The sequence below is a fragment of the Zonotrichia albicollis genome, chromosome Z, assembly GCF_047830755.1.
Source record: "Zonotrichia albicollis isolate bZonAlb1 chromosome Z, bZonAlb1.hap1, whole genome shotgun sequence".
Lineage (NCBI taxonomy): Eukaryota > Metazoa > Chordata > Aves > Passeriformes > Passerellidae > Zonotrichia > Zonotrichia albicollis.
The window spans coordinates 46217402-46233464 of NC_133860.1; the positions used below are offsets into that span (position 1 = coordinate 46217402).

The window sequence follows — 16063 nt, forward strand, 5'->3', positions numbered from 1 at the left end:
ACAACTTCCCCAATAAATATATTTATTGGAGGTTTAGTCAGTCACACATGGAAAGGCATGAAAGTTCAAGAGAAAAGAATTGTGAAAAAAGTAGACAATAAAGACAGAAAACTGGAAAAGCTTAGAAAAACTGAAGAGCATGAAAAAAAATATTGAATCTTAGTGAGATGAGCCCAAGTTAAAAATATCAGAGAAGATGATCAAGTACTGTGGAGAAGATTTCAAAACCAAAGCCTAAAATTGGCCTTATTCATTTATATTATACAACTAAATATTACAAATGATCCACATCTTCAATCTGTCCTCAGCAGTACAAGAAGCTGCATGGATGTAAATGTGTAAATCTGTCTCAAAATTCAGTATTTGGGCTCATATTAGTGTTTTCAAGAGATGCAGGCAAGGCATAGAGAAGCAATAACAGTATTTTGAAGTGATTAAAGTACAAATCAGGTTTTCAGGATAAGGATGTAAAAAGAGAGCATGTAATATACATAACAGATGAAGATACATACTAACAGAGAAACTAAGCTTAAATTAAAAGAAAATGTTTCAGCTGCAAGACTTGAAGTCTATCTATTAATACCCTTGAACCCAAGCATTTATTGGTTTCTCTTTTATTGTAGCTCATTTTACCTGCAGTTTAAACCTGCAAATAGGTGTGCATATACAGATTTCTCAGATTCTAATATTTACTGTTTGTTTGCATATCTACGTAAATACAATAATGCTGATGAAAACAACTGTAACTGAAAACCCTTCACATGCAAAAGTCCCAGGCATGGCACATATTTCACTGGGGAGGGAGGAAGTGGTCAGGACAAGAGGAGGCAGGGATGGGGAGAGGAAATCAACCTCTGAATAAAAATTGAATAAGATTTAACCCAATAATAAAAATGTTTCCCTAGGCCGCAGATGAGAAGACACAGTAGGTTTTTCCACTTCATTGTTTGCAAAGTTGAGGCCTGAATTACTAAAATATTAGTAAGAGCCCTAAACTATTTTTGATGGTTGAAACATGAGTTTCTGCTGAAGGGAAGTTCTTCAGAAGTCCCTTTAGATTTTTGTCTAAACACAGTTTCCCTGCCAAACATTTTCAAACACGTTACAGTATTTCCTATTTCCTCACTGAACAGAGAGAGAATATTTTATAAACTTTTAAAATGAACCATTTTTCATTTTTTCCCATGTATTAACATATTTTTAAAAATAAAATGCAGCAAATCAATGAAAAACGTCAGAAAGCAGTCTCTGAGTTTAGATACTTACACCTCATGAATAAATTTAACAGCAGCTTATTTGGAATCTCACAAAAACAGACAAGGAAAATATGTTCCACGCTGGATCAACATAATCCTTTTAATAACCCCACAAGTTAATTTGTCTGAAGTTCTAACTATTTCTGACCTAAACCAGTGGGTTTCTCACTTTAAATTTTCAGGTGTAGTCAGAAATATATATTTTTGCAGGTATCTTCATGCTGCAGAAAACCACAGTTTCCTTTCAGGCCTTTTGACTCACCTGCTAAAACAAATATCCATTTCCAAAGACAGACAAAGGCATTCAACCCCCTGGGACCATCTCATTATAAGCTCCAGGAAAAACAGCAGAATACAAAAACTTTAAAAGGGAGGATTTCACTTTTTTAACTATTAAGTCAAGAACATCAGGGTGTTACAGACCTCTACAAACAATAAAGCCTTTTCTCCAAACCACAATTACCTGCTACCTTGGCTGGTCTCATTTGACTAAGTAACCTTTGTCTGACTTTTCTCTCTCTCTAGGGACCATGCAGTCTCCTTCTCAGGAAGGTACTGCCCATTATTCGTTTTAACCTTCTCAGCTTATCTATGGGAATCCTGGGCTCCAGCCTCCCTGTTCACCCTCTACACAGCTATGCATTTATCCTTCAGACTTAGAGAGCATGAATCAAATCTAATAGTGCTACCAAAATAAAGTCTTGCACTCAGTAAACAAGAAATCTTTCCACATTCATGTTAAAAACTCAATTAATTTTACTGCAAATTCAGCTAGCATCTGCAAAATAGCCCTAAATTCACTATTATATGCAAGCACCTGCAGTCCTGTCACTTTCATACTACACAACGTCAAGTAGGGTTTGAAAAAATAATAATAAAAATTTCTGCTATGATATGTAACAGTTAAGTACATAAAACTGATCAACCAAGCAACTTAATTAACAGTTTCACCCACGCACACACAAAAACCCTTCACATCACATGAGAGGTAGATTATCTGAAAGGCAGTAAGAAGATTTTCATTCACACTGCAAGTCCCACTGATTAGACCAGACAGAGAAGACCTAGGGAAAAGTGGGATCCAAAATTCCAGAGACTGATAGTTGTTATCCTGTGTAGGATCCTGTGTATCCTGTTATCCAACAGAATGCATTACTTTATTGCCTCTTCTCTTAAAAGAAACTTTCTATATTAGACTGAAGTCTTTATGTGATCCTAAATATACTAGCAAAATGCCTCCCTATCATGTGTGTTTGTCAAAATTATTTTTCCAACAATATCACTTCAAGTGTGGAATTAAGCTACTTTGCAAATCTTGGTCAATTTGCTAGTTATAGAAAATTTCTAGGAGATCACATTCAACAAATGGCCATGAATATTATATATACAGACTCAATTTTTGAAAAACTAACAAGAGCTAAAAATTCAACAAAATATCAATAGAATTTTTAGCTAGTATGTTCTTCTACTCCTACTTTACTGACTGCATGTAATTTTACCCACACCTTATCTGTGCATGGATAAGGTGTGGGTAAAATTACTACTATTTATTTTATTTTATTAATTTTATATTTATTAAAATTATTTTCTTTTAGTAATTTTATATTTATTAAAATTACTACTAGTTATTTACTAATTTCTACTAGTATCTAATTTTCATTGCTGTGAATTCTGGGTTTTTTCTATTGATTCAACCTTTAGTACAGTTTTTAAAATTAAAGGATGCAGTTTCACATGTCCTCAGCAATATACAAGAGATAGAAGACATTCTAGCTTAGACATTCTTTAGGGTATCAGCCTTTCACTAAGCACAGATCATTAAACTTTAAGTCCCCCTTCCGCACTCTTAACATTCTTCCTTATATTTATATTTCCTTCACTTATTTACAAATGTTTAAGTCAGGTACAATAGCAAATCTGACTTCTCCTCTCCCTCTTGATATGTAATATGTGGTAAGGAGAGGAATTATTAAGTAGCTGAAGAAATAGACCTTTTAGAGCAGCCTGCTCTAAAAACTGCAGGCTGCAATTACATAAAAATACAACTGCAAAATCAGTCCCATTTTCTTTTGCCTGCAGATGGACATTTCTGTTCTTACAACCACCACTTAACCTGTAGCAGAATAAAAGCACAGGTATTTCTGCAACTCCATGATAAATTGCATTAGAAAACTGGTCTGGCTTGCAAACAATTCACCGGCATAAATAAGTAGGTAGGTTTATCATAATCTAACTCTCACCATGCAACAGAAAAAAAATTTTGCTAGCCTCTCACATGGGATGGCACGGAAAACAGAATCTTCCAGAGACAAAGGGAGTAGGAGCTATTTATTTGGCAGCAGTTTTGGCTTATATCAGTTGAAAGCATATGTGAAATTGCAGCATTGCTTCAGAACTGTGTCTAGAGCTCAAGTACAGAGTTGAACTCTTAAAAATTAAAGAACTTAGATAAAATTTAATTTTCTACTCTAAACAGACACAGCAAACTATCACAAAGCAAATCTCATCATGGGTATAACAAACTCACCAGGAATCAAGGAAAGCTCAAGGCTTTTTAAAAGGAAAAATACTACTCATAGCTAATCTAAAGACAATACAAGTATAGAAAAGTAGAGAACCAAACTGTTTAATCAACCAAACAATAAAAATACTTTCCAACATTTCCAATACTTTCCAACATTGATGTAAAAGAAACTTGTAGAAATGCCCAAACTTAGAAATGCCCAGACTTAAAATTATCCATTAGTTTCTATTACATAACCCTATTCTAATTTTATTTTAACTTGCCAAACAAAAATCTGTCATGTCATTTGTTGTCACAAGTTGATGTTGTGAAAAGTATCAGATACAACCAGTCCAACTACCTACAAAAAATGAGGGAAAACAGTGTAAGTTTATTCATACTAAAAAGGCCCTGTAGCTCAGCTTTTTCATTATAGTCTCCATTACCTCCAAGTTCTGGAGAAGGAATTCCTTTCACATACTCTAGAATGGTCTTAAAGGTAACAAAAGGGAGGTTACAACTAAGAAAAGGTTATACCTGAAAGTCTTAATTTAAAGTTAAATAAGCTGTACTTCTAAAATATGTTATTATTTAACATAACAGTAAAGCTTGCCTTGAAGGTTTTTCTCAACAGCCTGTGCTAGCAACTTTTACAACTGAAATTACCAAGGAGGTTACTTGTGAAGAAGAAAGATTCCTGTGGCTTCACCCAGGTCATTATTGCAAACAAAAATCAATATTAAATTACCATGAAGTAGTAAGAACATCACCATCTTTCACTTAAAACAAGAAAGAAGTCAATGAACAGCATGTAAGTGTCATCACTAAAATAGATTTTCACATTAGGTCAAATTTCCATTATCAAATTAGAAAATTGTTTTATTTAACAGAATATGCACTTCAAAAAACCAGGACAAACTCAATTCTGGATGCTTCTGATACTGCCACTGTCATTTTGTTACAGCTGAAGAATGAAAGTCTGCATTTTCTCCAGTTTTTCAGACATCAAACATAATGACACATGGTATTAGACTTCAAAAATGAAATCCTAAAGACTTTCCTTAAAAAGCAAAACTTCATTTTAACAAGTTTAAATTTATGACTATTTACCTAATTTATCATTTTTCTGTTTGAATGTTTAAAAGGTAAATATAATATTTCCCTGATAAATATTTTTTTTCAAAACTAGTATCTCACTTAACTGTTTCCTCATAACCACTTCTACAGCAATTAATCCTAACCCTTTTTCTCTACATAAAATTTCTAACAACACAAGTGTTTAGAGACACAGAATCATTATGTGATAGGTCTATAAAGACAAAACAAAAGATAGTCCTTACCTCACAACTACTGAATGCTGAATGAATTGTATCTTAATTCGCCTGTACTTAACTGTTTGAGTTTTTGAAGACGGAGCAATTAGAACTAAACATAGTATTCCTGCTATGTCATGCAACTTACTTAGATAATGACATTATCAAATTTCAGTTTAAAGTGCAATTATGACATATTTAGCATTTGTCTACCCTTGAAGAAGTCATGTTCCTACAGTTTTACTTGCAGACTGAAAGTCTTACCTACACATAGATTATTGATATGCTGTAGCATACCAATACAATCTATATGCTATTTTAGCATATATGTACTCTAACTTTGGGCTTTTTATCCTATTGCTGACACAGCTCTTCTGATAATCTCTTGGCATTCTTATGATAAAACCAGTTTACAATTCAGCAAATACAAAATAATTTCAAGATTAGGCTGGTATTATTCCTTTGTCTACATTAACAATTATGCTAATTGCACTGACACTTGTCTTTTAGAATCCTAACTTACTTGTCTCTCTTCTACTACAGCTCTCTCCCCTTCTGAAATAACTTCAGAATACATTGATTCTTCATGAGACTATAAACTTTCACTTGAATTAAAAGCAGCCTGATTTCTAACATAGAAAAATAAACACTTCTAACTACTACTTGTTCATAGAAATGCCACCATAGAAGTGCCTACCAAAGGTTCAATAAAGGTACAATGAAAAAAGTAGTCAGAGTTCTGTAGAGGGCTGTTTCAACTATTCATGTATTTAAACCCATCTACCATTTTAATAAGAATCACTGCCTTCTATAAAAGGCATGCTGGATTCTCTTGTCTGTTATTCCTTTGAGGTTTTCAGTTGCATAGACTCAGTGATCCAGAGTATATTGATAAAATTTGTATCTCAATCTGATATCAAAAGCCACATGGCAAACTCCTTCAATAAATATTAAACAAAGTAAATTTTAATAACATTAAAAAAAAAAGAATTATGAATGCTAGCTCAGTAGAAATTCTGATCAACACTCCATGGGCAGATATGAGAATTCTATCCTGTAATTATTTCTTGGTAAGAACTTATCCTCAGGGCAAAAGAGTCATATGGAGTTTAATGGAGATTAACTACTCATTTTAAGGTATTACCACTATGTATATTTTGTTTTGGCATGGATAAGTGCTAACACAGGTACTGAATTCATAAAAATATCATAAAAACATTGAGAACAGAGCATCCCACACAGAAAAGATTAAGATTACAGTCTCCAGGTATCAACCTTAGGAAGTTTTCATGCAGTTACTGAAGAGCATAAAAAATTGAGTTGACAGGCCTCAGCAAGTAACTGACACTGTTTCATATCAATACAAGAGAAAGCTTTTAATGTCACATACCGATTTCTTTTTAATGTCCTCCAGATCTTTGAGTTCATTCTCAATCTTTGTGATTAATTCCCTGAGTTCATCAAGATTAGTGCAAATAAGCTAAAAAACAAATGAACACAAACACTTGGTGATGTGGGACTTGTAAAATGTACATTGAAATTAAATAAAATTTAAAAGCACATTATTACTTAGTGCCACCATTTGATTTGTATTTTCTTATAGTATTTTTAAACATAAAAAAAACCCCAAAGAAAAATCAGGACTTGTTGAGAAAAGGAAAATCTAAGTAGAAAATTCTCTTATTCTTCAGACATAAACCATATTTCTACCTGTAAGCTTCCATTTCAGAATGTAGGTATTTTCTTAAAACTTCTGTGAATGACAACTACCAAATTTCTCTCAAGTACAGTGATGACTTAGAACAGTTTTGAGTACCAAAAAATTCCCTGGCAAAATAAGTATACTAGCTTTGTAGTATGCGGTGTTTATAACATATTACACTTGGTACAACTTTTCCTGACCATAACTTTATATGCTTACACAAAGTATTCCATCCCTGGATATGTTCAAGACGCATCTGGATCTGGTGATGTGGTTTAGTGGTTTCGGTGGACAGGGGTAGTGCTGGGTGGGTAGTCAGATTGGATGATCTTGAAAGTCTCTTCCTACCTTGATGATTCTAAGGCAACTAGTCATCTACCAAATCTACCTACTTCATGTATCCTTTAAAAAAGTATTATATTATTCTAATTCTTGTCTTTAGAAATCAGCTTATTATATTTTTTTCTTTCAGAAAATGGATGCTATTTTCTTGAAAAAATTGTCAAACAAAGGTGATCTGTATATTTTGTCTTACCATCACCTAGGGCAAGTTAAGACTAAAAAACCTAGAAATTATTAAGATGTTAGGTTCTGTTGAATTATATTATAATAAGACTTGCTTCTTCTGAACACCCTTAGGTGGAAACGTTTTCCTTACAAAACACACCATCACAAAAATGTTTCTATCAAACAACTGCTAAGTATTGTTCCCAAATCAGTAGTTTATAACAACATATTTTTACTTCAAATTCAAGTGCAGTTTTAGATTTTCAGCAAATTCATGTTAGAAGCAGCACTTTTGCTAGTCACTACTAAGAAACTGAATTAACACTTTTAGCAAAGTAAATTTCAGAAACCTCAAGTGCACATGTGCCCTTATTTTCATAACATTGTGTACATTTGAAGCATTGAGGAAATTGAGTGACTCAAATCAAAGTTTACCATTTTTACATTTATCAAGTTTAGAATAACAAATTAATAAAGAAAATTGGCAGTGTCTTGCCACAGACCATGTATACAAAATTTACTTGTGAAAGGTATCTCTCTTGAGCCAGAAAACAGAATGACTATGGGTAAGTCTGTGGATAATTAGGTTCAAAATGCATGTCCTGCACCTGAAGGAGTCCCAGTTACCTAAATTATAAACTGAAGCCAAATACTGGCTGTGTCTGGCCTGCGAAGAAATCCATGACACTATATTATTAAGCAAAAAAGTACATCACAAAGTCCTTGACAAAAGTCAATGAAGGCAAGGATAAAGGTTTTCCCTACACAACTATAATCAATTTTTTGACTATACACCTGACAATTCAGTTTACTAAAGTCTATTGTTGCTTTTTACTTTCTCCTACAAGACCAATCCAAACTACATCAATGTGAAAAACGTCAATAAATAAAAAATGCCAATAAATAAAGTTTAATTGCCTTGGGGCTGGGGGTGACGGGCAAGAGTAATCAAATCTCTAAGTGACAATTTTCATTAGATGAGAAGTACATTTGAGGATCTTAACTGTGTGTCAATTACCTACTGATAAAATAAGGAAGGTAACAGCAGCTGAGCTTGGAGGATTTATGGTCAAAATGAGTTCAGCGTTTTAAATACTCCAATATGGAACTGAAAAGCACTATAAAAAGGTTCAAGAAAAAATTTCAATTTTTTCATTCCAGTATGATTCGAGATGAGGAAATAAAGACGAACACTGACTGGGAAAAAGGTAATTCTGAAACTTCTCTCACATGGTTAGCATTTCCTATCTTAGAGAATGAAGCTAGTGTTTTGAAGGAAGGTTGAAAAGAACAATGATGAAAATAACAAAGTGTATTCTACTTTATACATTTTGATATGGATTCTAGATGCTATTTCTCCCAATGAGATTCTTATTTCAGTATTCTTTGCTTATGGCTGGTAATTGGTGGAACTTAGCAATACAATTTTCTGCAAACAACATTTCCTTCTAATATGTTTTGTATGTTTTAATGGATAAGTTAACATAAAGGCAAAAAAAAGATATTAACGTTACAATCTAATAATTTTGTCACATTTTGATAGCTTACTGGTAGTTTCACATATTGCTCTTGAAGAACATACCTTCTAATCACCTATCATGAAGAAAATAAGTGAAAGTGAAGTGAAAAAGTGGTTCCATTTTGAATTATCAGAGAGAATGAAAGACTATTTCCTATTCTCTAGAACACTACATGGTGGCCATGTTAACTGCAACAAAAAAAGCATCGCATACGGCACAGTACTTACTACATAGAGACTTTTTTTCATAGGCAATAAGCATCCTGTTTTTCAATTGTATACCAATTATACTCCAATTGAAGTGGAAGATTCAGATATTCAGTAAAATTTCAAATTCAGCGTTCAACTTTCATGTTATGATGCAACCTCAGATCTCAGTAATCTCTCTAAGACTCTCATTGACTCCTAGGACTTCAAGGAAGAAAGACAAAAAAAATCTGCTCTGAAGTTTCTAAGGGAAGACAGGGGGGCTCAAGCTCCATTCCAACTTGGGACTCTCCTGTAATCAACTTATAAATGAACTCTTTAACATCATAGAACCCAGTGTATTCCCCAGATCATTGATGCTCCTTCCTTGCCCCCTTAACTTCAGACAAATTTTTTGCAGAATTTTAATTCACTTCAACAGGGTCTCACGCTTTATTTCAAGTTATTTGTGTAATGACTGTTAATTATAATTGGTTTTCCTATGAAGCTGCTCTTTTATCACTGACATCTATATGTGGAAAATGTCCAGATAGCCCTCTTGGGATCTGCATTTAATATAGACCATAGATGATGAAACTGAAATTGTTAAAGACACACTGAAACAGAGCATGCATGTTCCTTTTCTCCTTACTTATCATACATGTAGGTCTATACAGCTATGAGTGAATGTACATAAGGTGAAAGGAGAAAAGACTAAGTGAAACACTGGTTACCAAACCTAAATGTACTCTGTAACTGGGAAAAAACTGCAAAACACTATAGTGTCTCTTCTGTACAGCACTATAACTATCATTAATTTCTTTAAAATGTTAATGAGCAACAGTAATAAGAAGCTCAGAATAATAAGCAAGAGACAACTCAATAACAATCTATGAAGCTATAAACCCACTTCTCCAATAATTCTCAAAATACTAAAACCAAGACTGGGTTTTTGTGCATTTTTATTTGATGAAAAGAATTTAATTTGCATCTCCTTTTGATTTGAGTTTGTTTTGTTGTTTGCAGGGCTTTGGGGATTTTTTTCAAGCAGTCTTGAGCTATATATTATAAAAATGGTATTCTAAATGCTAGATTAAGTAGCACTATTAGCTTCTGAATTTTCACTAATAATTGATTTTGATTTGTGTCACTGCACATAATCAAACACTTATTAGTACTCTGTTACTCAGCTTTAAAGCCAAGTCACGATTTTCAGAAGATCTATACTTAAGTACAAAACCTAATCTTATAAACTGAAGTGTCTTCTGGTTGGGTTTGCGGTTTTTTACATTTGTAGGCTGCAGGCACGTGAAACATATTATACTTCTTAATTTATTAACTTTCACTCCAAAAGAATTGGTATATAGACATGAATAGCAAAATCCTTGTGATTATGCCCAATCATCACATCTCACAGCGCCTGTAAGCTCTAAGCTGTTTTACCAAATATTTAAAAAATATACTTGTACTTTCAACTACTTACATAATTTCATAAAGTTTGGCCATTTGGGTATGTGAGGAAACATATATTGAAGCATAAATACAAGACTGCCAAAAGTCTTAGTATTATTCCAAACATAAAAGCTTTAATACCTGCAAATTCTTCTAACAGTCATACCTCTTGAATGAGCCAGGTTACGTTGTTAAAAAGCTCCCTAATAAGATTAAACTGCTCAACACTTTGAGCCTCACCTAAAACAGATATGAGTCCTAGCTTTGATCAAAAGAGTCAGAAGTCCTTTGCCACATTTTAATGTAAGGTTTTACAGAAGATAAGTATATATTTAGATAGATATACATATGTTTTGTCCACTAAAACTAAAAGGTTGGACTAAGTTTTAGATAGACTACTTAAATGCAGTTGTTTAATCATGCAAGAAATTATTTCTGAACTAACTGTATATATCCATGGCATGCAAAGTGCTTGGGAAAAAAATTAGACACCTACCTGTTTTCTGGAGCTATTAGAAAACATTTTAGTCAACACCATTACAATATAGATAAAGAAAGGGTACACTTAAATATCAGTTATCTATCAACATTGACTGTTACTACCCAACTTTAACACAAGAAATTCTTCTAGCTCCATCAGAAACACATGATCATGATGAAATCAACTGTTTCAGGATGAGGGTATTACAAAATAGCCATGATTCAATGCCTGCTGGCCAAACTTGCACAGATTGCTTTCTGAAGGGAAAAAAGAAAAAGATCGCCAAAGGAGAACTTCAATCCAAGCAGCCTTGCATACATAAAGAGTACTTTGAACTGAAGTACTGTAACATTTCTACTACAGTACCATAAAACGATATTAGCGTAATTAATACTTTTTTTACTTTCTATTGCCTAAGAGGTCCTAGAGGCCTAGAAATCAACCACATGCTGATAAGGAATAACAGTTGCAAGCAGGGTAAGCACAGTTGCCTATAAAGTTTTTGCAAGTCCTTCACTTAACCAAGCCAGATTTCAATTCAAGAATCACATTGTCACGCCTCATACAAAACCAAGTAATTTTAATCCAAACAGTTATATCGATCATAAAAATGTCTTAGTCCTAGTTTTTACAGGCTTTTTACTGTAACAGATATATCTGGGATCATTAACAATACTAAAAATAGTGTTTCAGCTTCACTTCATAAAAATGGTAAAATATTTTCTACCACAAGAAGGTGAAATGTACTTCCAAAAATATCAGTTTAAGCCTTAAAAACTAGAAGAAGCTTCAGTGAGTATTTGCAAGGTCTCTATCAGAAAATAAAGGACTTATTTCATAGGTATTCAGATTTCAAATGCTTAAAACAAAATATAAAATAATTTACCTGAAATTCTGGTATGGTAGACTTTCTGATACCTTTCCTCTTCTTTGTGATTGCTTTTTTAGATAACGATTTTTTTCCTTGTAAGATTAAAAGAGAAAAGCTTCATAATGCTGTTCATTGTACTTTATTAATAAAACTAAATTACATACAGGCTTGTAAGTTAAACTGCAACTAACAGATGGTTTTCAGTCATGTAAACTTGATGAATCAGAACTAGACTCAGCAGAAGCAAGAACTGAACAAATATCTGTGCACTGCAATCTTTTGGGTGGAGGGGAAGGAAAAAAAGAAGAAAAAAGCCTACTACAGTTTCAATAATACAGCACCTAAAAATCTAAGTCATAAAAGTAACATAGACACCACTCTTCTGAAAGAAGTGAAATCCAAAACTTGAAACACAAACATAAGAAATATAGCATCTTACCTGCAAGATTTGTTTCTTTAACACTCTAAAGAATTACACATTAGGATCTGTGATATCTGTATCTAATAGCAAAAAGATACCTGGAAAACACAAGTAGGATCTAGAAATCCCTGATTGAACATATTGAATTTACCCAAGGAAATTAGACTGCTTTGTTTTTTCTGCCTGTGGCGATACCTAACATTTTTAGAAGGCAAACAACTTTCTATAATGCACTTCACATACAGCTGTGCTATATATAAATGGATGTAACAAAAAATCTCTGTGAAGGCAAGGAAGTGCTTTACTGCCTACAGTAAAAGAGTTCACAAATCACACACATTTCTCAAATCAAGTAGTTATGTCACTAAGCAAGACAGTGAAGTTTCTTATATGGTTATTTCTACATTCTTATGGTAAATTCAAATAAAATCACCTTTAACTTGTTCACTCAGGCCAAAACCATCATTCTATCATTATCACTTGTTCACATTCAGGAGTCCCAAACAGTAATTTAAAAGCTAATCAAAAAGAGAAGAAAAAAGTAATTTAATGTGGAATTTGTTGTCAACTAGCAAGACTGCAGGCAGTTGGAAACAATACAAGCACAGGCAGATTCAATATTTAAATTAATGAAAATATTGCACTCAATCTTCTTCCTAACAGATGCTTTAAGTGTGTGCAAATGTGTATGTACATGTACATACAAATATTCATAGATGCCTATGCATCTATTGTTCCAGTTTATTACACTGTGAGTTTCCTGTACATCTTACCTGACTCTGAAATAAACACACTTATGGGACAAGGCACAGGGCTTGAAGAATCTAGATCTGAAATTCCACATAAAATCAAACTATATTAAAATGAATAAATCAACCTAGAAACTACCCATATCAAATATATTTAAAAATTTAAAGAGCTCTCAACTACCAAAAATAAATACTTACATATTTCACATTAGAGAACAAGTGATAAAACAGAGAAGCTTATTTACTAGAACAATAACCCAAACACTCTGACAATGGGCAACACTGTCCACAATTTTCTTATATGCTTTATGAATACAGCTGCATTCTACTACTGAAAACAATGCTGTTCATTGAAAGAACTAAAGTAGACGCTTAGAAGCTTTCTTGACAAAATGACTCAAAAAGAAGTCTGGTCATATGGTGGCTCCTTGCTATAGCCCTTTTGTTATGTTATCTGGAAAGAAAATGAAAAGACAAAAAAAAAAAGGCAGCTAGATTGTCTTGCTTCTTTACGAAAAGGAAACTTTTAATATGCTTAAAATAGAACTTTCATTTAATTTGAATACTCACAACATATTTTACAACAAGTATTCGCAACATATTTTACAACGCATCCACTTGTACATGACATATGATGTAGTGTAATTCAAGAAGTAATAGTTAAACAGAAATATTCTCTCTTTTCCCTAATATATTCTTATGAAAAGGAGGAAAATTTTTAAAAAGAGTTATAAATTATTAAAAACCCAAATCAAATAAACATTTCTTTCTTCACATCAGGATCTGAAAAGCATGAAGTAGGAAAGATTCAGAGTTACGGACAGATCAAGAATTAAAAGAAAACATCTAGAAGCATAAGAAAAGGAGCTTTATTCATTAAATTATAAATAGAGTCTGACATATCATAAAGCATAGCTGTTGGAATATATGTACCAAAAGACCTACAGAATTGCTGGTAACTGCTGTGAGCTAAGCACGTATCTGTATAGAGCAACATCACAGTATTCTTCCTTTTTTTGACACCAGATGTCCTATGGTGTAGGTGCGTTTTGATATCGTGTACTAAAAATGTAAAAAAACCCTTACACATACTTATACTATGGGAGGGAATTAATATATACAGCAAACTACTTACGGCAAATTCATCTTCTACCTCAGTAACACACTTTTAAAATACAAAATTGATATTAGAAGGAAGTTGTAGTGGTAGTACTGATAATTTCTCCCTTTTAGAAAAGCTTGTATCTGGTTTTCCAAAAACTATTTCTCAGCTTTAAACAATCGTAACAGAAACCAAATGTGTCCCAATTGGCAGTTATCTGTAATTCATATATATTACATAGGTGAAATAATTTTTAGTAAGTACATAAAAATCCAGTTTTGTGACTCGGAGGTGTTATGTTCTGTGGCTATCCCCCTCAGCACCCAGACTTGCAGCTGTGTAATAAACTTACGTATCCTTTCTATGTAATTGGTTACAAACACCCAGTTACTAATGCTGTCTTGGGACAACAAAATCACTGGTGAGAGGGAACTTCTCAAATCACTCACTGAGGTCTGCTAGAGATCTTTTGTCCATAATACTGGATGAAGAAATTATCTCAAAGACTTATATTAATTCCTGAGCAGATTAAGTAATATTTCTGACAGTAGTTAGATCACAGTGCATTTTGAAACACGATGCACTGTATCTTTCCGAGCATATTCAACATACAAATAAACTTAATTACTGACTAAAAGCAATCCATAAGAAAAACCTTAGAACCTTAGCATAACCTTACTAAACCTTAGTTAAATATTTATAAATTAAGAATCTCATACACATAATCTGCTTAGTTCACCTACTCAATTCAACACAGCCTACCTCCTGTCCCCATTTAAAGATATTCCAGTGTAACTTTACATTCACTAACAATTTACTGTGCCACAATCATTAATTATCACAATCATTATCACAGGAAATCTACTTCCTGTCCACATTTAAAGATATTCCAGCGTAGCTTTACATTCACAGTCATTTACTGTGCCACAATCATTAATTGTCTCCACACAGCCTTTTCCAAAAGGTTCCATATCTCAGTTTGGTTTCAGTTTAGAGTGGAAGACTATGAGGCATCTCACCCCCAAGAGGATTTCATAGGAAATTAACATTTTATTAACCAAGAACCCCTTAGCTAGGTCTGTGAAAATTCTTAGACATTAAACTTAACTTCAGTAGGTCCAGGAGAAATCTGACTGCCACAGGTTTTTCTTTCAGGCCTAATCAAATTCTACAGACACTGTCAGCAAATAGCAATTAACAAAGTAACATAACTAGGATCTGAACTCTAATTAAGACCATCCAAAAACCTCACTAGGGAGATTAGATGCAACTAAAACATAAGCCATCTCAAGTTGGTCTTGCCATCTAAAGGTGAAGAAGGGAAAACAAATAGATAATTCAGATCTGTTCTAGTACTGTTTTTGGCATAAAAATGAGACTAATAAAAGATGAGGCCCCACAAAAGTTCTTGATCCTTGTAAATTACTTCAGCAAGAACAATATCATCTATAACTTCTTCTGCATTGGGATCAATGTGATTTGAAAACAGAAACATTTTTACAGATCTAGTAAAACTTTTTATTATTATTTTCAGATAGTTTTTAAGAAATACTACTTAGCCCTCAACATTAAGAAACGTTATAAAACAACAAGTTATTGTAACGAATTGGATCCAATCCTATCCATTTCAGCCTAGCATAATAGGACTAATGGAGATTTACCAACCATAGGAAGAAAAGCACTTTATTGCAATGCTGTAAAGTTATTGCAAAATTTTCTCCAGCAAGGTCAAATGAAGAAGTAGTCAAACTAAGATGGGAAAAGCATCAACATATCAGGCAATAAAGGCCAACACTTCTCCAAACTAGAGTCCTTGTTTGCCATTTGCATTGTTATTCAGTTTGCATTGTTTTAAGACTGAAAACAGTGATACATTTGGAGAGCTGAGTTACAAAGGCAAATGTAAAATACATTACTTTCCCTGAATACTACATATATGAACTTAAACTGCAACTCTTGAAACTTCTGTTTAGATGTGGGCAGTGAAATATTTTAGAAGGA

The 16063-nt window shown here is 33.2% G+C and overlaps 1 protein-coding gene across 3 annotated transcripts in view; it reads right to left on the reverse strand.

Moving 5' to 3' along the window:
• BRD10 (bromodomain containing 10) overlaps positions 1–16063 on the reverse strand; it is a 47211-nt gene that overhangs the window by 22147 nt on the left and 9001 nt on the right. For 2 of the 3 annotated variants that reach the window (XM_074532251.1, XM_005488156.4), the window contains 2 exons: positions 11806–11882; positions 6463–6552 (listed from right to left, as the gene is read on the reverse strand). In XM_074532251.1, coding sequence (XP_074388352.1) covers positions 6463–6552; positions 11806–11882 — 167 coding nt within the window. The remainder of the gene's footprint in view (positions 1–6462; positions 6553–11805; positions 11883–16063) is intronic. The other variant, XM_026794217.2, reaches the window with a different exon arrangement.